Source organism: Anomaloglossus baeobatrachus, chromosome 3 (assembly GCF_048569485.1).
Source record: "Anomaloglossus baeobatrachus isolate aAnoBae1 chromosome 3, aAnoBae1.hap1, whole genome shotgun sequence".
NCBI classification, from domain to species: domain Eukaryota; kingdom Metazoa; phylum Chordata; class Amphibia; order Anura; family Aromobatidae; genus Anomaloglossus; species Anomaloglossus baeobatrachus.
The window spans coordinates 177,624,285-177,649,032 of NC_134355.1; the positions used below are offsets into that span (position 1 = coordinate 177,624,285).

The 24,748-nt window shown below is 41.8% G+C and overlaps 1 protein-coding gene across 1 annotated transcript in view; it reads right to left on the reverse strand.

Annotated features, from left to right (window-relative positions):
- The window catches only part of FNDC1 (fibronectin type III domain containing 1), a 391,652-nt gene that overhangs the window by 118,440 nt on the left and 248,464 nt on the right, over nucleotides 1–24,748 (reverse strand). Inside the window, exons 8-9 of the mRNA XM_075338178.1 lie at nucleotides 7,709–10,381; nucleotides 5,762–5,880 (exon numbers count right to left, since the gene is read on the reverse strand). Coding sequence (XP_075194293.1) covers nucleotides 5,762–5,880; nucleotides 7,709–10,381 — 2,792 coding nt within the window. The remainder of the gene's footprint in view (nucleotides 1–5,761; nucleotides 5,881–7,708; nucleotides 10,382–24,748) is intronic.

Below are 24,748 nucleotides of genomic sequence, written 5' to 3' on the forward strand. Positions count from 1 at the left end.
CATCAGGAGGGCTTTAAACTAGAAGAAGAGGGGATGGGAGAAAAAACAGCAGACAAGAACATGCAGCAGAAGGACAAACTAATCAAGGATACTAGATGCCGTAAAGAGGACCCAAGACAGGGTAATCAGAAGGAAGCTAAGAAAAGGGGAGCAAAACTTCTTTCCTGCATGCTGACCAATGCAAGAAGCCTGACCAATAAGATGGAGGAACTGGAGCTGGTAATGTATGAGGAGAAATACGACATAGTAGGAATAACTGAGACATGGTTAGATGATAGTTATGACTGGGCGGCTAACCTGCAAGGATATGAATTGTTTAGGAGGGATCGTAAAAAAAGGAAAGGGGGTGGAGTCTGTCTATATATAAAGTCCAGTTTAAAGCCCAGACTAAGAGAAGATATTCAAGAGGGAAATGAAGAGGTGGAGTCCCTATGGGTGGAGATACAAGGAGGGAAAACTAATAAAATCCTCATAGGGGTTTGTTATAAGCCACCAAATATAACAGAAACCACTGAAAATGTATTATTGAAACAAATAGACAAAGCAGCAAATCACAATGAGGTGATTATTATGGGGGACTTCAATTACCCCGATATAGACTGGGAAACTGAAACCTGTGTATCTCAGAAAGGAAACCGGTTTCTGTCAGTAACTAAGGATAATTATCTGTCCCAACTTGTGCCGGGCCCAACTAGAGGGGCAGCCCTTCTGGACTTAATTTTAAGCAACAGGCCAGATAGAATAACAGACGTACGAGTGGATGGGCACCTCGGGAATAGTGACCACAATATAATACAATTCCACTTGTCCTTCAGTAAGGTGCCTTGGAGGGGGGTTACAAAAACGCTGAATTTCAGGAAAGCAAAGTTTGATCAACTTAGAGAAGACCTTCGCCAAATTGATTGGGACAATGTCCTCAAAAATGGGAGCACAGAAAATAAGTGGGAAATTTTTAAATCGGTATTAAACACCCACTGCGAGCTAGCCATACCATACAGAAATAAAAGGGCTAGGAACAGGAGAACACCAATGTGGCTTAATAAGGATGTAAAAGGGGCAATGAATAATAAGAAAAAGGCATTTAAAAAGCTAAAACAAGAAGGCAGCGAGGAAGCATTAAAAATATATAGAGAAAAAAATAAAATGTGTAAAAAACAAATATATTTAGCAAAAGTAGAAACTGAGAGACTCATTGCTAAGGAAAGCAAAACAAATCCCAAACTATTCTTTAATTATATAAACAGAAAAAAGATTAAAATTGATGGTGTTGGCCCTTTAACCCCTTCACGACCATGGACGGATATATCCGTCATAGATCGTGTCCCGGTAAGCCCCGCCCCCTGCCGCGGGCAGGCGGCGTGGATCGGCACACATATCAGCTGTTTTCAACAGCTGACATGTGTGCCTACATGTTCCGAGTGGAATCGCATTCCACCCGGAACATTAACCCCTTAGATCTCGCTGCCAAAGTCTGGCAGCGAGATCTATATGCGCGCGGCCATCTTTTTTACTTACCGCCGCCCCCTCCGGACGTCACGCGAGTGATCACGTGACGTTCAGTGGTTGCCATCGTAGCACAGGGTCATGTGATGACGCCTGGTGCTACGAAGTTTCACTTTCATTCTTCCTCGGCACGGAGCAGAGGAAGAAAGAAAGTGACTATTTCTGCTGTTTACAGCGGTATAGCTGTAATCAGCAGATAGCGATCAGCAATCGGATTGCTGATCGCTATAGCCCCCTAGGGGGACTAGTAAAATAAAATAAAAAAAGTAAAAAAAAAGTTTTAAAAAATTAAAAAAAAAACAAAAAACCTAAAAGTTCAAATCACCCCCCTTTTCCGCCATTGAAAATTAAAGGGTTAAAAAATAAATAAATATACACATATTTGGTATCGCCGCGTTCAGAAATGCCCGATCTATCAAAATATAAAATCAATTAATCTGATTGGTAAACGGCGTAGTGGCAAAAAAATTCCAAACGCCAAAATTACGTTTTTTGGTCGCCGCAAGTTTTACGCAAAATGTAATAACAGGCGATCAAAACGTAGCATCTGCGCAAAAATGCTACCATTAGAAACATCAGCTCGAGACGCAAAAAATAAGCTGTTACTGAGCCATAGATCCCAAAAAATAAGAACGCTACGTGTTTCGGAAAATGGTGCAAAACGTGCGCCACTTTTATTGGACAAACTTGTGAATTTTTTTTAACCCCTTAGATACAAGTAAACCTATACATGTTTGGTGTCAACAAACTCGCACCGACCTCAGGTATCATACCCACACATAAGTTTTACCATATAGTGAACACCGTGAATAAAACATCCCAAAAACTATTGTGCTATCACACTTTTTTTGCAATTTTTCCACACTTGGAATTTTTTTGTTGCTTTCCAGTACACCATATGGTAAAACTTATGGTTTCATTTAAAAGTACAACTTGTCCCGCAAAAAACAAGCCCTCATATGGCAAGATTGACGGAAAAATAAAAAAGATACGGCTCTCGGAAGAAGGGGAGCAAAAAACAAAAACGCAAAAACGGAAAGTGCCCCGGGGCTGAAGGGGTTAAAGAATAATGAGGGTAAAATCATAGAAAGCGATGTGGGAAAAGCAAATGTTTTAAATACTTTTTTCTCAACTGTGTTCACACAGGAAAAGCATATGCCAGGGGAAATGCAGAGTGATCATGTAAATGCCCCATTAAGTATGACCTGCCTAACCCAGGAAGAAGTGCAGAACCGACTTAGTAACATTAAAATTGACAAATCACCAGGCCCTGATGGCATTCACCCTCGGGTATTAAGGGAGTTAAGTAATGTGATAGACAGGCCTCTATTCCTTTTATTTAAAGACTCTATAGAAACTGGGTCTGTTCCACTGGATTGGCGGCTAGCAAATGTGGTACCAATATTCAAAAAAGGGTGCAAAAGGGAACCTGGAAACTATAGGCCGGTAAGCTTAACATCTGTTGTGGGTAAAATGTTTGAAGGGTTTTTAAGGGATACTATTATGGAATGTCTCAATGTTAATAACTGTTTAACTGCATATCAACATGGATTTATGAAGGATCGCTCCTGTCAAACTAACCTGATCAGCTTCTATGAGGATGTAAGCTCTCACATGGACCGAGGAGAATCATTGGATGTCATTTATCTCGACTTCGGTAAAGCATTTGACACTGTCCCACATAAAAGACTGCTAAGTAAAATGAGAAAGCTTGGGCTCCGGGAAAATGTGTGTAGATGGGTAGGTAGCTGGCTTAGTGGTAGAAAACAAAGAGTGGTTATTAATGGTGCATACTCAGATTGGGCCAGGGTTACTAGTGGGGTGCCACAGGGGTCTGTATTGGGCCCCCTACTATTTAATATATTTATTAATGATCTGGTGGATGGTTTACAGAGTAAAATATCAGTATTTGCAGATGATACAAAACTATGTAAGGTAGTTAACACAAAGGAGGACAGTTTGCAACTACAGATGGACTTGAGTAAATTGGAGAATTGGGCTGAAAAATGGCAAATGAGGTTTAACACAGATAAGTGTAAGGTTATGCACATGGGAAGGAGAAACAGATGCTACGATTACTTACTAAATGGGAAACTGCTGGGGAAATCAGACATGGAAAAAGACTTAGGCATCTTAGTGAATAAGAATCTAAATTGGAGTGCCCAGTGTCAGGCAGCAGCCACCAAAGCAAATAGGGTGATGGGATGCATTAGAAGAGGTCTGGGGGCACGAGATGAAAACATCATTCTCCCTCTGTACAAATCACTAGTCAGACCACACTTGGAGTATTGTGTGCAATTTTGGGCGCCGGTGCTGAAGAAAGACATTACTGAACTTGAAAGGGTTCAGAGGCGGGCTACTAAAATAATAAATGGAATGGGTGCATTACAATACACGGAAAGGTTATCAAAATTAGGTCTATTTACTCTAGAAAAGAGAAGACTTAGGGGAGACCTAATAAATATGTACAAATATATCAGAGGGCCATATAGAGATCTCTCCCATGATCTGTTTGTACCAAGGACTATGACAAGAACAAGGGGGCATTCTTTTCGATTGGAGGAAAGAAAATTCCTACATCAGCATAGAAGAGGGTTCTTCACGGTAAGAGCAGTGAGGCTCTGGAACTCTCTTCCTGAGGAAGTGGTGATGGCCAACTCACTGAATGAATTTAAGAGAGGAATGGATGCATTTCTTGTTAGCAAAAGTATAGAAGGTTATAAATAGCATAATCTTACAGGTAGATAGAAGAGCGACCAAGATTATTAGAGGAATGGGTGGGCTGCAATACCAAGACAGGTTATTAAACTTGGGGTTAGTTAGTTAGGAGAAACAAAGGCTTAGGGGGATCTAATCACAATGTATAAATATATGAGGGGACAGTACAGATACCTTTCCAAAGATCTCTTTACACCTAGGCCTGCGACTGGAACACGGGGGCATCCGCTACGTCTTGAGGAAAGAATGTTTAATCATAATCACAGATGAGGACTCTTTACTGTACGAGCAGTGAGACTATGGAACTCTCTGCCGTATGATGTTGTATTGAGGGATTCACAAGTAAAATTTAAGCAGAGCCTGATCGCATTAATTGAAAAATATAATATTACCAGTTATGTATATTAGATTTTATGACAGGGTGTTGATCCAGGGAACTAGTCTGATTGCCGTATGTGGAGTCAGGAAGGAATTTTTTTCCCCATTGGAGCTTATTTGACACATTGGGGTTTTTTTGCCTTCCTCTGGATCAACATGTTAGGCTACGGGTTGAACTAGATGGACTTAGAGTCTCCCTTCAACCTTAAAAACTATGAAACTATGAAACTATGAAAGCCTGTATAAAGTTCAAATATGGAGAGAAAAGGGATAATAAACTGTGCTGTCGTATAAAGGAGGATCCATGTAGAAGGAATGATTTTATTTGTCTACGCATTTCAAAGCCTTATGGCTTCTTCCTCAGGACAATCCTATATTTGTATACGATTTGTCCTGAGGAAGAAGCCATAAGGCTTTGAAACGCGTAGACAAATAAAATCATTCCTTCTACATGGATCCTCCTTTATACGGCAGCGCAGTTTATTAACCCTTTTCTCTCCATATTTAAACTGCATCAACAAGTGGGTTCTGCTACAGCCATATTGACTCTCACAACCACTCCAGGTGAGTCTACCCTTACAGCACCTTTGCTAACAGTGTTTTAGGATAAGACCCTATTTGTGTTTACTGTCTCTTCCAGCACTTTTAACCTTTAAAGCCTGTATAAAAGCAGAAGCAGGGTTTGTAGCAGCTATTTTGAGGGTAAATCTGACTAGTGACAGGATATCACAACTTACAGCTCAGGGATTGGGAGAGAAATCAGTAAAACACTGAATAAACATTACATAGAGTGTGTGACAGCAAAACAGGGAAGAGCGGTTAGCATCTATTTACCCAGAGCAATATCTGTTGATGTCACGTTGACATTACTAAGGCTATGTTTGCATTACAGAGCTTGAAATAAGTTTAATATACTTCTGATTTGTCACAACTTTACTAGATGCAATAATTTTTGGGAACATTTTGGTGAATTCAGATTTTAAAAGATTTCTGCAAAATAGTTGATACAGTGATGAATATTTACCAAATGTACCCAGCAAGATGAAGTTACTGGTCACAGACAACTCAAATTTTTCCAGATGATGTTAACCATCCATTTAGACATCTTAAAATTGAGACTAGTTAGTAAAGAAAAAATTGAATATAAAGAAGGTTGCCCTACCCACTTTGTTCCTTCTGGTCCATAAATCATCCTCTGTCCGTTAGTGCTTCCAGCGTTTGAAGATGGTATGTTCCCATTGGTATTAAACCTTGAGGACAGATTGGGAGTTCCACTATTACCTGGAAACAAGGCACAATAAATAGAATAAACTCTCATCCTCACTAACACCAATACAATCCCTACGTAGCAAAGTCAAAGGTTGGCAAAATCAAAATCAATCTGTAAAATACCATTTATAGGATTTAAAAAAAAGAAGGAAAGCTGCAAATAAAATTATAGCTATAAATATGAAGACCATCCTATATAAAAGTATTATTTCTTAACGATTTCTTCTTCCAGTATTGTATTACTGCTAAAAGAACACAAAAGAACACGTTTAAAAAAAAAAATCACAGCAATTTCTCACTTTGTTCCTTTCATTGCTTTGATTATATTCTGTCTCCTTTTGAGATTTAAATAAAACTTTCTTCTATACATATAGGTATTAATCAAATTGTCCAATGGGTAAACAACGTAATTAGAAAAAAAATTGAAACGCCAAATTTACATTTTTTTTGGGCCGCCGCAACATTGCAATAAAATGCAATAAAAGGCAAACACAACATATTATCTACCCCAAAATGGTATCAGTAAAAAGGTCAGCTCAGGGTGCATAAAATAATCCCTCACACAGTCCCATATCCCGAAAAATTTAAAACATTACGGGTGTCGGAGAATTGAGACACAAGTACATTTTTTAGTTTTTTTTGCAAATTTCTGAATTATGTTCCACTACTTAAATAAGCAAAAACTATACATGTTTGGTATTTGTGTAGTCGTACTGACCTGGAGAATCATATTGCCAGGAAAGTTTTACCATATAGTGAACATGGTAAATTAAAAAAAAAACTATTGTGGAATTGCACTGTTTTCGCAATCACACTGAATTTTTTTTCTCGCTTTCCAGTGCATCACATAATAAAATGAATGGTGTCATTCAAAAATACAAAGTTTCACACAAAATTAAAAAGCTGTAACACAGCTATGTGAATAAAAAATAAAAAAAAAAATCATGGCTCTTGGAAGAGGGAGCAAAAATCAGAAAAACAGAAAATAGCTCGGTCATGAAGGGATTATTTAGCGGTATTGTCATACTTTACCCTTAGATCTCCTCAGGGAAATAGTTATCAGGCCTCCATTGTTTATGCTAAACTTTTTTTCCAGATTTTAGGCGACATGTTTAAAAAATACTATATTATATGACATTTTTAAACCCTTCTTGACCAATTTACTTATACTTTATTGGTTGTATGTGTCTCTTTAATATGCAGCTAACAAGTGCAGGTTCACCTGTGCCTGCTAACTAGTTAGATGACACTGTCAAACTCGGACAGCGTGATCTAACACACGACAGCGTGGATCGCAAGATTCCCTGCAGACATCGGGGCTAGTAAAATAAAAATAAAGTGTAAAATAAAAAGTTTAGAAAAAAACCCTAAAGTTGAAATCACCCCCCACCTTTGCCCCACTGAAAATATAATAATAATAATAATAAAAAAAGAAACACACATATTTGGTATCGCCGCATTCATAAATGCCTGATCAAAATATAAAATCAATTAATTTGATTGACCTAGGGAATCATCCTCCAGGTCAGTTTTAACATATTGTAAATAAACCCCAAAACAATTGTGGAATTGAACTTTTTTTGCAATTTCAACCTTTATTTGGAATATTTTTCCTGTCTTCCAATAAGATATGGGGCGGAATGAATTATGTAATTCAAAAGTCCAACTTGTCCCGCAAAAGACAAGTATCATATGGGTATATAGATGAAAAATAAAATAGTTATGGCTCTTGGAAAAAAGGAAGGAAAAAATGAAAAGGAAAAATGGAAAATCGCCTGGGGGTGAAATGGTTAAATGTTTTTATGTAGGGTTATTTACATCTAAGGAAAGCTTTTCATACCTTGTCTCTGAAATGGCCTTGTAAATTGCCTTCGTAATGGAGATCCTAATCTTGAATTAAGCATTCTTTGACGTAGCAATGAAGGATGGTAGGTAGGAGAGGCAGAACGTGATGGTGTTGTAGTTGGTTGAGTTGTAGTCCTATGAACTGCTGGTCTGCCATAATGCGATTGTCGAGATACCGATGGAAATAAACGGTATGGTGAAGCTCTGGTGGTGCTTTGAGGTTGGTTTGTTGTTGGAGAGACAGTTGTAGTTACTTTCCTTATTAAAGGAAACCGGTTAGAGTTCATATAAGAAGAAGAAACAATGGGTGGCTTATGATTCTTTTCTTTCAGGATAGGAGGAGGGCTTAATGTCTCTTCATCTTCATATTTTGTTAAAGATGTTTCCAGAGACTGTTTGTTATTATTAATATTTCCATTTTTATTTCTGTTTTTAAGGTAACGGATATTAGAGTATGAAGACAATCGTGTCCTCGCGGGTAATGTGGGATTTTCCATTTTTCCTGATGAGGACTGTTTTGAAGGAAGATCTCTTGTGTCTAAAGCTGAAAAATCAGATGTTGCTGAATATGCAGGAACATGTTTAACTGGTAAATCTATTCCGGAAGGGGAAACATTACTCAATTTTTTTTCATTTTCTTGAATGATACTGCCAGGGGTCCTATAAATTGGTCTTGATTTTGAAACCTGCATTGATCTAGAAAGAGAGAGAGACTCTCTATCTGATGAAGAAACTCTGGCCTGGTCATTGTCTTTTTCGATATTAGAAGAGTCATGAGATTTTGATGTGGAAGAGTCATGCCCTGTTTTATCAAAAGCTTTCTTTGAATCAACATTTCTATTACTTTGTACAAATGCAGAACCCAAGCTGGATTCAGATGTTGGTTTTGAAAAAAGATCTAAACTTGAACTTTGCTTTTTGGGAGTGCTTTTTCTTTCTTTAGGATGGTCTTGATGCTCCTTATGAGAATAAGGTTTTTTCCCACTATGCGCATTTGAGCCAACTGATGGAATCTGACCTTCTTTAGGTTTTATTACAGCTAGCATAGATTCAGATTTTATACCAACATTGTTTTTTTTGACTGGCATATTATGTCTTCCTGCACTTTGTGTGGAGGTGGCAGATATTTGCATTTCATCTGCCCTAGATATTTGAATAGCAGAACTAATTGTCGAATACCTTTCTTTTGACTTTTTCATGTCTAACTCTTGGGAAGACTTAGGAGATTTGGAAGACAGTTTGGATGAATCTATGTAAGGATCGGCTTTCCTAGCAGGCTGATCTACAAATTTTTCTTGATAATTTTTTTTTAAAGAGTTTGGGGTTGATGGGGTTGTAATAACTGTAGTGGATAAAATAGATTGAGTAGTAGTCATTTGCTGCAACTTTGATCCACTGTTAGATGTTATTTTACTCCCAACATTGGCCTTCACCTGAGAACTTCTCCTTCTGTAGTATTCCAGTAGAGACATGGCAGATTTTCCAGCAAAAGATGGGGTGTGTTGCTGTTTACTAGAAGACTCTACTTGTTTATTAGTGACTGCTACATTTTGTTTATTAATTTTACTATTTAATTGTGCTTCAGTAGTAGTTGTAGTAGCAGTTGTAGTAGCTAGTGTTGTAGTTGTTGCAATAGTAGTGGTGGTTGTGGTAGAAGTGGGAGAAATAGTGGTTGAAGAAACACCTTTTATTATTGTTGGTTTTCTAGTTTTGTGATTGGAAATTTTTGAGGAATGATGACCATTAACTTTTTTAGTATTAAAATCAAGCAAATCTATATCTGAGTCTCTGTTGCCTTTATTAGCATAGCGGTCTGAATTTAGAGAATCGTCTGTAGAGAATTTTGTGCCCTTATTCTCAAGGATGGAAGAATGTGCTTGTCTGGTATCAACTTTAGGAGATGGAAATGAACTAGACTGTTTTCGCCCATTAGAAATAGATTTCTGATCACTTTCACTTTCTAATCTTTCCTCTTCATTCACACTTAACTGAGATACCAATGGCTTCTGATGCGTAGACAACTTTGATTGTTTGCTAGTTCCTGGCATGACAGAAGACTTATTCTTTCTAGTATCTATAGATGTTGGTCCTTTCCTTACTGTATGGGATATTGGTAATGTTGTTTTACCTTTTTCTAAATCATGCATTTCATTACCATTTATGCTAGTTCTTCTCTGTGTGTCTACATTCAAACCTTCTTTGCCTTCATTAGTTATTTCTTCCCCAGTGTTTGATGGATAGTTCTCTTTCCTTGCATCATGATCATCTGACTCATTAATTTCTAAATCCTTAGTTTCATTGGCATCTACTACAATGGTAGGTGGTGGTGCAGGCTTGCGTTCAATAATTCTGCGTCCAACATTTAATGAATTTGGTCTAAGTGGTCTTTTGGCAATGTTTGAATTAAATCGATTATTAAACGTTGGGCGAAATTGCTTTTTTGGGATTGTCGTTGAAATTTTGGGGATTATTGTTGTGGTCTCTATGTCATCAGTCACATCAGTTGGGTGAGTATTGATCTCATGATCCCTAGCATTGGTCTTTGAGAAAGAGTCCTCAATGTCTTCTTCCAAAGATTCTGAAGAAATTACATTATCAGGGATTTTGTCTTCCCGAGAAAGAGTCTCTTTATGAGGCTGATGATAAAGATTTCTCGTGGAAGTCGCACCTAGAAAATAATTTACATTTTGTCAGTTATATATTTATAAGCACTCACTTAAATTATAATACAGCCAAATAAATAAAGAAATGAAAAACTACAACATATGAAAGCATCTATTAATGAGAAAAATTTGATAAAACTAAGAAACTAAACATAGAATAGTAAGGTGTGATAGCAAATACAGTTATGGTAAAAATAGCCCTAAAAGAAAAATTGACCTTATTGTCCATAGCAATATTACAAAATTAAAGTTGAACTCTGATTGCTTCCTATATTAAACAAAACCGAGAGCTGAGGCAAAGAACCATTTTCACTATGGAGGTATCAGCATGACTATGTATTGAGGAATCATGTATTTACTTTATCTTGTTCCTTGTGAAACCATGTTACCTTCGCAAGTTACATTTTCAAAAGTCAAAATAACTAATCAAATTGGATTTCCAATGCTCATTTTAACCCTTTCCCGTCAAAGCTTGCTTTCACCTTCCCGACAAAGCCCAATTTTTTAAATCTGACATTTGTCATTTTATGTGGTAACAACCTTGGAAAGCTTCTACATATTCCAGTGATTCAGATTTTTTTTAAGGACACATTGCATTTCATGATAGTCATGAATTTAGTTTGATAAAATTAATATTTATTTATGACAAATTTTGTAAACTTAGCAATTTTTAAACTTTGAATTTTTATATATTTTTTACAAATATCCATACCACACAAAATAATTCAAAAATTACATTTCCAATATGTCTACTTTACATCAATATTATTTTTGAAACATCCTTTTATTTTGTTAGGATGTTAGAGGATTAAAAGTTTTGTAGCAATTTTCCTATTTTCAACAAAATTTACCAAGTCTACTTTTTTGTAGACCTATTCAGCTATGAAGTAACTTTAAAGGGAACCTGTCACCAGTTTTATGGCCTATAAGCTGCGACCCCCACCAGTGGGCTCTTATATTCAGCATTCTAACATGCTTTATATAAGAGTGCAGGCCGCGCTGTAGAACATAAAAAACACTTTATAATACTTACCTAAAAGGTCGCTCCGGTGCTGTCTGGCCAGATGGGTGGCGCTGTTCTCCGAGACCGGCGCCTCCTCTTTCAGCCATCTTGGTCCTCTGTCTTCTGAAGCCGGCATGCATGACGCGTCTATGTCATACACACTCGCCGGCACTGAGGTCATGCGCAGGTGCACTTAGATCTACCCTGCTCAGGGCATATCAAAGTATTGTAGTGTGCCTATGCAGGACCTCAAAACCAGCCTGTGTGTATGACTTAAACGCGTCATGCACACAGGCTTCAGAAGATGGAGGACCAAGATGGCCGAAAGAGGAGGCGCCGGTCCCGGAGAACAGATGATTGAAAATCTTATATACAGCATGTTAGAATGTTGTATATAAGAGCCCACTGGTGGTGGCAGCAGCTTATAGGCCATAAAACTGGTAACAGGTTCCCTTTAAGCGGCCTATATGTTAGAAAAAAATACAAAAGTGACACAATTTTAAAGATCGCACCTCGTGAAATATTTTAAACCATATTCAGGAAGTTTGATAACCCTTCTGATGCTTCATAGAGATGAATGCAAATTGGAATAAAAAAAATGAAAAATGTAATTCTTTAAATTAAATTTTTTGTCAATTTTTTCAATTTAACAAGCTATAATGAGACAAAATGCACTGAAAAAAATATTAAGCAATTTTTACTGAATATGCCAATATCTATAATTTGTTTACACGGCATGGCACATAAGGAAATAAGGGATATTTAACTTTTGGAGTATGTGCACTCAGTGCATTTTTATCTCTTTTTTATGTGCTTTTGGTGCAATTTTGAAACAAAACTGTATGGAAATCCTTATTACAGCAAAGTCATTGAGAATCCTGAAAGTTTGTTGGGTTGTTTTCCCTTGCAGATTTGGTGGAGAAATAAATTGGCAGCATGTCAATCTTTTCAGCATTTTTGCAGTGTTTTTCCCCCACAGAATGCATAGAAAATACATGGAATAAAAGAGTGCAAAAAAAACGGCAAAAACGTGGCAAAACGCGTGTTTTATCTGCCAAGAGATGCAGATTTGGGGAAGAAATTTCTGCAACCAAAAACTCAGCTTAGGCTGCTTTCACACTACGTTTTTTTTAACATGCGTCCTGAACGTTTTTTTAATGCAAAAACGGATCCAGTGCAAATGCGTTTTCATTTCAATGCATTTGCAATGGACTCGCGTCAACATGCGTTCACCTGCGTTTGCGTGCGTTATAGTGAGGATCCAGCGACTTGCAGTTTTTTAACTTTTTTCAAAAGCGCTACTTGTAGCGTTTTTGAGCTGCGTACAAATACTGCAAATTGCTGGATCCTGACTATACTGCATGCACACGTATGTGAACGCTGGTATGTTGATAGACAAGATCCTGCTTGCTCTACTGAGCATGCCCAGAAACCAGCCTGGTGTGATCAGTTTCTCTCTCCCCCTCCCTCTCTCCCCCACCTGAGAGCTCCGGAGGCTCGTAACCAAGGTAAACATCGGGTAACTTGCTTGGATACCTGATGTTTACCTTGGTTACGGGTGCAGGAAGCCCGACTCCTAACAGCTGCAGACGCTCGTAACCAAGGTAAATATTGGGTATCCAAGCAAGTTACCCGATGTTTACCTTGGTTACGTGAGTAGGGAGCCTGGCTCCTAGCAGCTGCAGATGCCGTCTCCCAGTCTCACGTTCAGTTCCCCTCACTCCCGATCACATGACTCCAATGCCCGCCCATAAACTTCAAGTGACAGGATCCTGCAAAATAAAGTTTGCATGCGTTTTTCTCTGCAAAAACAGGATCCGCTTTTGCAGCAAAAAAAGTTCATGACGCATGCTAAAAAAATGTAGTGTGAAAGCAGCCTAATGCACATAGCGTTAGAGTACGATTGTGGGGGCGTGGCCTGCATGCTGATGGCACTGGTCACCTAGAAGCTGAGCTCCAGCCACAGTGACTCAGAAACAGCTCAGCACAGCTCACCAGAGACTCTAAATTCTCCCTGCAAGGTGGGTAATAACAGCGATAACCCCCTGGAGCTTGATATGACAAAGGGAAAGTCCCAAAAGAGGCCGTCTCCAGCGAAAGTGACAGATTTCTTTATCAGTGCTGGAAGAGATAAGATGGCCTTGTCCTCCTCCACTGCTTCATCACGCTCATCCAGGAGAGGCTCCACGTCTGCTTCAGACCTTGACACTGATAATGCTGACATTCCACTTACCAAGCGCATGATGCAAAAGCTTCTCAGCGCCCTACGGGCCTCACTGCAAGAGGACTGGAAAGGCATGGTAGCTGAGCTGCGTGGAGATATTACAGCCATAGGAGCCCGCACCTTCCACATAGAAACAAAGATGGAGGAGCTCACAACATCCCATAACAGCCTCATAGCTGCCAATGCAGACCTGGAAGAGAAAGTACAGGGGCTGCAAACTAAAATCCTGGATCTGGAGGACCGATCTCGCCGGAACAATATAAAAATAAGAGAGATTCCGGAAGTTATACCAGACGGAGGATTGCAGAGATTCTTGATAGCCTTGCTGCAGGAGACCTTGCCAGATCTGGGCCCAAATGATATCATAATAGACAGGATTCACAGAGTCCCAAAACCAAAATCTCTTAATGCTGAGGCCCCTTGGGACACGTTAGCACGCCTGCATTTCTACAAAACCAAGGAGGCCCTGCTACAAGCTCTGAGGAAGAAGCCATCCCTGCCTGAGAAATTCTGCCTTCTATCCATTTTTCCTGATCTGTCGCTGGAACTCTGGCAAAACAGAGGGAATTTGCTACTTACACCAAGATCTTAAGGGATGAAGCTATTGCCTACAGATGGGGCTTCCCTGTCAAAATCCTGATCACCCGGGCAGGGAACACCCACGTATGTCACTCGCCACATCAGCTGGCTAGGCTCCTCTCTTCTTGGAACCTGGCGAATCTCCCAGACAGATCTCCGAGAGCCGCAGGGTCATCTCGCTGGGAGAAAATTAATGAAGAGTGGTCCGTAGCGTAAGTTATCTAATATTCCGAGTCGTGGTTGTGACCTTCTAGCCCCAAGGGTGGAAATCTCCTATCATGCCACTGGTCCTTTTTTGGACTTTTTTTTGTCCCTTTTGGACAAATGTTGGTTATGCGTGTTATGTTCTACCTAACCTTCCTTTCCCTCCTTGCAGTCTTAGCCAAGAGACTCTAATTCTAGCATAATGGTGTTAAACTGTATGTCTATAAATGTAAAAGGTCTAAATTCGCCAGCTAAGAGGTCTATGTTCTGGCGGGAAGTGTCAAGATCAAAATGTGATGTGATTTGCGGACAGGAATCACACCTTCTCCAAAATGACACTTATCGGCTGAATAATCCTAAATTTCCATTTATTATGCATGCATGTGGTCAAAAAAAAGGCAGGTGTATTTATTTGTGTAAAAAATACTGTCTATTTCACTATGCTAGCCCAGCACTCAGACCCTGATGGCAGATATGCTATTCTAAATTGCTCCATAAATGGGTCCAGGTATACTATTGCATCTGTATATGCCCCCAATACAGGCCAGATCTGTTTCTTGCGCAAATTCCTGATTAAACTCTCAGCAGTCACGGGAGGTAAGCAAATAATTTGCGGAGACTACAATATGTTAATGTCAAGCTCCTTAGACAGTTCGAATGCTGCTATACAGAGGAAGGAGATGAGAGTAGTGGTCTCAGAATGGCACCTTCATGATATAGGTATTTACCATCATGCAAATGAAAGAGACTACACATACTTCTCGCCTCGGTTCCTCTCCTACAGTCGATTGGACTATTTTCTGGTAGATAGTACACTTATTACAGACTGTTCGGATTCTAAAATAGGAATAATATCATGGTTGGATCATGCCCCCAATTATTTGACTATTCAAGAGCAAGATCGCTCGCCTATATTTAACCGGTGGCGAATGAATGATTCCCTTCTAGCTTCCAAACAAGTAGCTGAGGAACTAAAATCTGACCTCAATGAATTTTTCAAATTTAATGATAATAACGAAGTAAAAGAGGAGTCATTGTGGTCCTCTCACAAAGCTTATATTAGGGAGTCATTCATAAAAATCGCTACTAGGGAGAAAAAAAGACGTCAGGCAGCTTCCAAAGCTATCCTAAACCAAATCAATTCCCTTGACTCTCTTAATAAATCCTCCCCACGTCCCTCTGTTTCGAACGATCTCAGGAAACTAAAGCTGGTGTCACACATAACGACGACGACAACGACGTCGCTGCTACGTCACCATTTTCTGTGACGTTGCAGCGACGTCCCGTCGCTGTCGCTGTGTGTGACATCCAGCAACGACCTGGCCCCTGCTGTGAGGTCGCCGGTCGTTGCTGAATGTCCAGCTTCATTTTTTGGTCGTCACTCTCCCGCTGTGACACACACATCGCTGTGTGTGACAGCGAGAGAGCGACGAAATGAAGCGATCAGGAGCCGGCACTGGCAGCTGCGGTAAGCTGTAACCAGCGTAAACATCGGGTAACCAAGGGAAGACCTTTCCCTGGTTACCCGATGTTTACGCTGGTTACCAGCCTCCGCTCTTGCTGCCAGCGCCGGCTCCTGCACTGTGACATGTGGCTGCAGTACGCATCGGGTAATTAACCCGATGTGTGCTGTAGCAAGGAGAGCAAGGAGCCAGCGCTAAGCAGTGCGCGCGGCTCCCTGCTCTCTGCACTGTGACATGTAGCTGCAGCACACATCGGGTTAATTAACCCGATGTGTGCTGCAGGAGAGCAAGGAGCCAGCGCTAAGCGCGGCTCCCTGCTCTCTGAACTGTGACATGTAGCTGCAGCACACATCGGGTTAATTAACCCGATGTGTGCTGCAGGAGAGCAAAGAGCCAGCGCTAAGCGCGGCTCCCTGCTCTCTGAACATGTAACACAGCGACGTTATGATCGCTGCTTCTGCTGTGTTTGACAGCTAAGCAGCGATCATAACAGCGACTTACAAGGTCGCTGTTACGTCACCGAAAATGGTGACGTAACAGCGACGTCGTTGTCGCTGTCGTTTAGTGTGACACCAGCTTAAGATTACAGCTCCGCCAATTGCTCTTGGTGGACTATGAGAAAAATTTGAGAGCTTTTAAGTTAAAATTTTATGCCATGGGTGACAGGGCAGGAGCCTTATTAGCCAGGAGAGTCAAAAAAAGAGAAGTACAAAACAAAATAGAGTTTCTTATATCAGGACCTCATTCAAAAATTCGCAACCCAACAGAAATGCATTTGCTGACTTTTACCAATCACTATTCAACCTTAAAGATGACCCCACCGCCCCAAAGCCCTCCCAAGACACAATTAGTTCCTTTTTAAATAGCATTAACCTCCCCCGATTATCCACAGATCAGCTAAAATTGCTCAATTTGCCCTTCTCTATACAAGAAGTCCGTCAGGCAATTAATTAGGCAAAAAAAAACCTCAGCTCCGGGCCCAGACGGGCTCACTAATACATATTATAAACATTTCACTAACATTCTGTCCCCATTTATCCTGAGAATCTTCTCCTCTTGGCAAGAATCAGCAGCTATCTCGCCAAGTAATCTTGAGGCCATAATAACTACTTTACCTAAACTGGGAAAAACCCCAGTAATCCCCGGAAACTTTAGACCCACATCCCTTTTGAATTGCGATTTAAAATTGTATGCAAAAATTATTTCGGCCAGGATTCATAAAATTCTCCTGAAACAAATTGCTCCAGATCAGGTGGGGTTTGTGGCGGGCAGACAGGCGAAGGATGGAAGAAGAAGGATGCTGGACCTGATCGCGCTAGTTGAGAAAAGGAAAACCCCCAGTATGCTCCTGTCCTTAGACGCAGAAAAAGCATTCGACAGGGTACACTGGGGTTACCTGAAATCGGTACAAGATAAGTTTGGATTTGAAGGCCCTATTTTATCTGTTATAATGGCGCTTTATTCTAGTCCCAATGCTAAGTTATTGGCGTCCGGGTTTATGTCTCGGAGCTTTGAAATTACTAATGGGACAAGTAGTGATGAGCGAGTATGCTTGTTACTACTCGGTACTCGCACGAGTATCACTGTACTCGGGCTACTCGGTGGGTACCGAGTAATTTCGCGATACTTGTGCTGTACTCGTGGTCTTCATCTTTGCATGTTGGCGCTCTTTTGAGAGCCAACCCTCATGCAGGGATTGGCTGGCAGACCACTGCAATGCCACAGCCCTGTTAGTTGTGGAATTGCAGTGATTGGCCGGCCTGCACAGCGTAACCGACCCTTTATACCGGCGGGCACACTGTGCTCTGCACACAGCCATCTCATATTCCCTGCTTTCCACGCCCACAGGCGCCTATGATTGGTTGCAGTGAGACACGCCCCCACGCTGAGTGACAGGTGTCTCACTGCACCGAATCACAGCAGCCGGTGGGCGTGTCTATACTGTGCAGTAAAATAAATAAATAAATAATTAAAAAAAAACGGCGTGCGGTCCCCCCAATTTTAATACCAGCCAGATAAAGCCATACAGCTGAAGGCTGGTATTCTCAGGATGGGGAGCCCCACGTTATGGGGAGCCCCCCACCCTAACAATATCAGTCAGCAGCCGCCCAGAATTGCCGCATACATTAGATGCGACAGTTCTGGGACTGTACCCGGCTCTTCCCGATTTACCCTAGTGCGTTGGCAAATCGGGGTAATAAGGAGTTAATGGCAGCCCATAGCTGCCACTAAATCCTAGATTAATCATGTCAGGCGTCTCCCCGAGATTCCTTCCATGATTAATCTGTAAATTACAGTTAAAAAACACACACACCCGAAAAAATCCTTTATTAGAAATAAAAAACAATAACAAAGTCCCTCATCACCAATTTATTAACCCCGACAAACCCTCCACGTCCGGCGTACTCCACAGTCCTCCAGCGTCGCGTCCAGCTCTGCTACATTCAGGTGACAGGAGCTGCAGAATACACCGCCGTTTCTGTCAGCTTCACACAGCAACTGAGGTGAGTATAGCGATCAGCTGCTGTCAGTCAGGTAACTCACGGCCACCGCTGGATCCAGCGGTGCCGCGATTAACCTCAGCGACAGCAGCTGATCGCTATACTCACCTCAGTTGCTGCATGGAGCTGACCGGAGCGGCGGTGAGTAGCGCGATCAGCTGAGCTGTCACTGAGGTTACCCGCGGCCACCGCTGCATCCACCACTGGATCCAGGTAACCTCAGTGACAGCTCAGCTGATTGCTATACTCACCTCAGTTGCTGCATGGAGCTGACCAGAGCGGCGGTGAGTAGTGCGATCAGCTGAGCTGTCACTGAGGTTACCCGCGGCCACCGCTGCATCCACCGCTGGATCCAGGTAACCTCAGTGACAGCTCAGCTGATCGCTATACTCACCTCAGTTGCTGTGTGAAGCTGACCGGAGCGGCGGTGAGTAGCGCGATCAGCTGAGCTGTCACTGAGGTTACCCGCGGCCACCGGTGCATCCAGGTAACCTCAGTGACAGCTCAGCTGATCGCGCTACTCACCTCAGTTGCTGTGTGAAGCTGACCGGAGCGGCGGTGTATTCTGCAGCTCCTGTCACCTTCATGCAGCACAGCTCGACGCGACGCTGGAGGTCCGTGGATTACGCCGGACATGGAGGGTTTGTCGGGGTTAATAAATTGGTGATGAGGGACTTTGTTAGTGTTTTTTATTTCTAATAAAGGATTTTTCGGGTGTGTGTGTTTTTTAACTGTAATTTACAGATTAATCATGGAAGGAATCTCGGGGAGACGCCTGACATGATTAATCTAGGATTTAGTGGCAGCTATGGGCTGCCATTAACTCCTTATTACCCCGATTTGCCAACGCACTAGGGCAAATCGGGAAGAGCCGGGTACAGTCCCAGAACTGTCGCATATAATGTATGCGGCAATTCTGGGCGGCTGCTGACTGATATTGTTAGGCTGGGGGGCTCCCCATAACGTGGGGCTCCCCATCCTGAGAATACCAGCCTTCAGCCGTATGGCTTTATCTGGCTGGTATTAAAATTGGGGGGACCGCACGCCGTTTTTTTTAATTATTTAATTATTTATTTCACTGCACAGTATACACACACACACCGGCTGCTGTGTTTGGGTGCAGTGAGACACCTGTCACTCAGCGTGGGGGCGTGTCTCACTGCAACCAATCATAGGCGCCGAAAAGCAGGAAAGCAGGGAATACGAGATTGTTTAATGAGCGGCCGGCTTTTTCAAAAGAGGAAAAGCCGCCGGAGTTTAGTGAACAGCTGTGCAGCGCCGCGGCAGTGATCGGGGAACGGTAAGTAAGAGAGAGGGGGGAGAATGACCGACAGACTGTGAGAGGGGGACAGACAAGACAGAGAGAGACCGACAGAGCGAGACCGACCGACGGGAGATAGAATGAAAAAAAAAAATGACCGACATCGCTAGTAAAAAGCACAAAACGTGCGTTTTGTACATCGGAGTGCCACACAATGTTTTACGTAAAATCTTTCATGTATTAATCTCAAAAAGTAACATACACCAGCTCTATCTCACTATTGGGTATGTGCCCTTAACATTTCCGCCATGAAAATTCATTTTGGTGTCATTTTGGAAGGTTTTCTGGTGAGTCCGTAAAAATGGCTTAAAACTCGGACAAAATTGTTCACATCTGTGACTTTTGAGTGATAAATGCTTCAAGGGGTCTTCCCCATGCTGTTGCCATGTCATTTGAGCACTCTTCTGAGACTTTTGTGACATTTTTAGGGTTTCTACATGCTGCCGGGGGTCATTTCATAAAAATACTCGGGTCTCCCATAGGATAACATTGGGCTCGGTGCTCGTGCCGAGTACACGAGTATCTTGGGATGCTCGGCCCGAGCCTCGAGCACCCGAGCTTTTTAGTACTCGCTCATCACTAGGGACAAGTCAAGGATGCCCCCTCTCCCCTATCATTTATGCACTCGCCATTGAACCCTTGGCCCAGGCCATCCGTGAGTGTCCGCAGATTTCGGAGGTGAAAGCGGGCAAGATGGATCATCTGATCAGCTTATATGCAGATGATGTCATCCTATCGTGTACCAATGTGGTGGTGTCCCTGAAGCATATAATGGAGATTTTGACCTCTTTTTCACAAATCTCGTACTACAAACTAAACATTAATAAATCCCTAATTTTTCCGCTTTTCCTGCCTCCCGCTACCAAAACTGCCTTATCTCAGTTATACCCCTTTAAATGGGAAGAGGATGGCATCCACTACCTGGGTATTATACTGGCCCCACTTCAGACCATAATTCAAAAAAATATGATAGCTCTACATAATTCACTGGAAAATGAACTTGCCCACTTCACTCTGCTTCCTCCGTCCTGGATGGCAAAAATGCAGACTTTCAAAATGATATGTCTCCCAAAAATCATCTACCTCCTGAGATGCCTCCCCTTGGCAATCCCACACCGCTATTTATCTAAAATCTATTCACTAATGGGAAAATTCATTTGGGCTGGGAAAAAAACGAGAATAACCCTGCGCTGTATGCATGCCCCGTTGAATGGCGGAGGCATGGGTATCCCAAATATTGTAACCTAACATAGAGCTGCCATTTTGGAGGCGGCCCGTGACTGGTGGAAAAACAAACTGGACCAGAGATGGTTGCAGATCGAACATTCCTCAATCAATTGTCACACCCCTAAACAGTTCATTGAATCATTAATTCTAGCCCCCTCTTCCCATGGCGATCTTCTTCCCACAACAGCAACACTGAAGAAAAATTGGAGCAAGTGGAGTGGAACAGTGTCACAAGCTTTAAGACCTAATATCCCCCTGAGAGCGCTTGAATCCTTCATCCCAAATTTAAACCTTACCTCATGGGTAAAAAAAGAGCCTGTGGTGTTAGTGGACCTATATAAAGATGGAGTTTTACTTCCTTACTCAGAGATGTGTGAGAAATTCAATCTTCCTCGGCATAGCTTGTTCCAATTTTTTCAGTTACGCCACTTTCTTATAAACGCTCCCATCTTTTCCAACCCTCTAGCAGCTGACCCCATCTCAATTAAAAACTTCTTTCAAAATAGTAAAATTAAGGGCCTCTCATACGTCTATAAAATACTAAATGGCCCGTTAGATGATAAACAACTCCCCTACATGCTTAAATGGGAGAAGGATCTTTCCTCCCCACTCCCAACTCAGGCCTGGCACTCTGCCTCAAAGTGGATCCAAAGATTTTCCTCATGCCTTAACCATATTGAAGAACTAAAAAAAATCCACCTGAGATGGTTTAATTTCCCCACCAAATTAGCAACCTTTGCTCCAAATATGTCCCCACTGTGCTGGAGGGGCTGCAACCACAGAGGTACTTTAAGTCATATGTGGTGGTTCTGCCTGAGGACCTTTGAATTTTGGAATTTAGTTTTTGAAATTATCCGTGAGGTCACTGGTCTCCGGATCTCCCCGTCCCCAGCCCTTGCCGTACTACATATGAGTATTGACACAATCCCTGACCCCTTTAAAACCATTATCTCCCATTTCCTTATTGCAGGTAGGCATTGTATGGCTTAAGGCCCCGTCACACTAAGCAACATCGCTAGCAACATCGCTGCTAACGAACAACTTTTGTGACGTTGCTAGCGATGTTGCTGTGTGTGACATCCAGCAACAACCTGGCCCCTGCTGTGAGGTCGTTGGTTGTTGCTGAATGTCCTGGGCCATTTTTTAGTTGTTGCTGTCCCGCTGTGAAGCACAGATCGCTGTGTGTGACAGCGAGACAGCAACAACTAAATGTGCAGGCAGCAGGAGCCGGCTTCTGCGGAGGCTGGTAACCAATGTAAACATCGGGTAACCAAGAAGCCCTGTCCTTGGTTACCCGATATTTACCTTTGATACCAGACTCAGCCGCTCTCACTGTCAGTGCCGGCTCCTGCTCTGCACACATGTAGCTGCAGGACACATCGGGTTAATTAACCCGATGTGTGCTGTAGCTAGGAGAGCAAGGAGCCAGCGCTAAGCAGTGTGCGCTGCTCCCTGCTCTGTGCACATTAGCTGCAGCACACATCAGGTAATTAACCCGATGTGTGCTGTAACTAGGAGAGCAAGGAGCCAGCGCTCAGTGTGCGCTGCTCCCTGCTCTCTGCACGTGTGGCTGGACACTGGTTGCTGGTGAGCTCACCAGCAACTCGTGTAGCCACGCTCCAGCGATCCCTGCCAGGTCAGGTTGCTGGTGGGATCGCTGGAGCGTCGCAGTGTGACAGCTCACCAGCAACCTCCTAGCAACTTACCAGCGATCCCTATCGTTGTTGGGATCGCTGGTAAGTTGCTTAGTGTGACTGGACCTTTACAGGTGGAAGTCCCCGCTGTCTCCAACTAGGACAGAGCTAACAGACAGGCTGAATCTACAGTGGGTATATGAAACGAGTTTAGCTTCTAGTCTGAAAAAGAAAGAGGCAGTGCTGGAACAATGGGCCCCCTGGGCGACTTCTCCTTATGCCGCGGCTCTCCCGCAACCTTCAAACGCCCCACAGCTGCCAGGCTCCTCTGAACCTTGAAGTAACTTAAAGCTAGTCCTTTGAGACAGATAACCCAAGGGAAATTGCTAGACTCACTAAGGTAATTTATCTATATGGCTGCTCACCCCCTTCCCCCCCTCCCCCTATGTTTTTTCCTTAGTTTTTCCCAGTTCGTACTGTAGGGGTATTTAATATCCCACAACGATATGTTGATATACCCTATATGTACTCTGTTTTTGTATTGTTACCTGTATGGGGTTTGACATTGTCAAATTTCTTTGTTATATGCTGGAAATTTAATAAAACCTTTATGATTAAAAAAAAGTACAATTGTGACTGTAATTGATTCTGGATGCCGTACACATTAGGAGAGCCACTAAAGTGACAAAGCAAAACAAATCTCAAAAAGTGATTCTATTTTAACAACTATATTGCTTCACAAAAATGTATAACATTTGAACATGAAAAATTAATTTTTTTCCACAAAAATGTTTTTTTCCTCCAAATTTTCCCATTCACAAGGGCAACAGATGAAAATGGACAGCATAATTTGTAAAGCAAAGACTCCTGAGTATGCTGATAGCCCAGCCCATATGTGGTTGGTAAATAATGCACACAGCATGGCTCAAAATGGAAGGCGTGCTGTTTGAAATTTGGAGCACACTCTTGACTGCAATAGATCATGGACACCATATTGCATTTTTAGTGCTCCAAAGGTGCTAAAAAAGCAAAAAAGACCTACAAATTACCCCATTATGGAATCTTCACTGCTCAATGAATTTATCTAGGGGTATAACCTTTTCGGTCTTCTCAAAAGTTTCCATTTTTCTACTAATATTCAGCTTTATCGCAAAATTTAGCTTTTTCACAAGGGGTATTAGGAAAAATGGGCTCCGCAAAGCAAAATCTCCCAAAGGTAGTAATAGCTCATATGTTGTCAGAAAATGCTATTTGAACACTTGGCAGAGCTCGGAAGGGAAGCAACGCTATTTGATTTTTGAAGTGCGGAGTTGTCTGGAATAGTTTGCAGGTGCAACATGCAGAGCCATCAAGGTGCCCAAACAGCAGAAAACCCTCCAAAATTAGCACATTTTGCAAACTTTCTACATGACCCAATTTTTTTCATTTTCACAAAAAATAATAGAACATGAACACACATTTTTATAAAGTTTTTTTTTTCAAATGTGGCAACACACAACATGTAGTCAGAAACTACTGTTTATTCCCATGGTAGGGTTCAGAAGGGAAGAATAGTTATTTGCCTTTGGAGCACAAATTTGGCAATAATAATTTGTGGGTGCCACTTGCCGTGCCCCCTTGGTACCAGAACAGCATAACTGACCACATTTTGAAAACTATAGCCTTCAAGAAATTCATATGGTGGTGTAATAATCGTTTTTATCTTATAAGTGTTTCACGAATTTTGTTACTATTGGTCTGTGTGAAAATGAAAAATGTCATTTGTTACAGTAATAAAACATTTTGGTCTAATATTACTTATCTTTACCATGGCTACAAAGAGATAATGTGCCATGAAAATTATTCCATTAAATCTCCAAAGTATAGCAGTACCTTATATCTGGTCACACACTTCTGTTTGGGCACTTGGCAGAGCTAAGAAGACAAGGAGCACCATTTCTCTTTTACTCGTAGAACAAAGAGTTTCCAAGAGTAGTTTATTGGCACTATTTGCAGAGCCCCTAAGTGTCACATAGAGTTTTGCTCAAAACTTGCCGAATGTCGTGGTGGCATCAGATGCTCTTCACACTAAAGATTCTGAAGCAGATCAGTAACAAAGTTTATGAGGAACAATTACTGCGCTGCTGAAGATTTATCCAGGAAAATTGAACGAAGGTGATTTTATTCAATGTGCTTCGCAGTTTCACCCCACATCGTCATCAGGAAATCCACCTGAT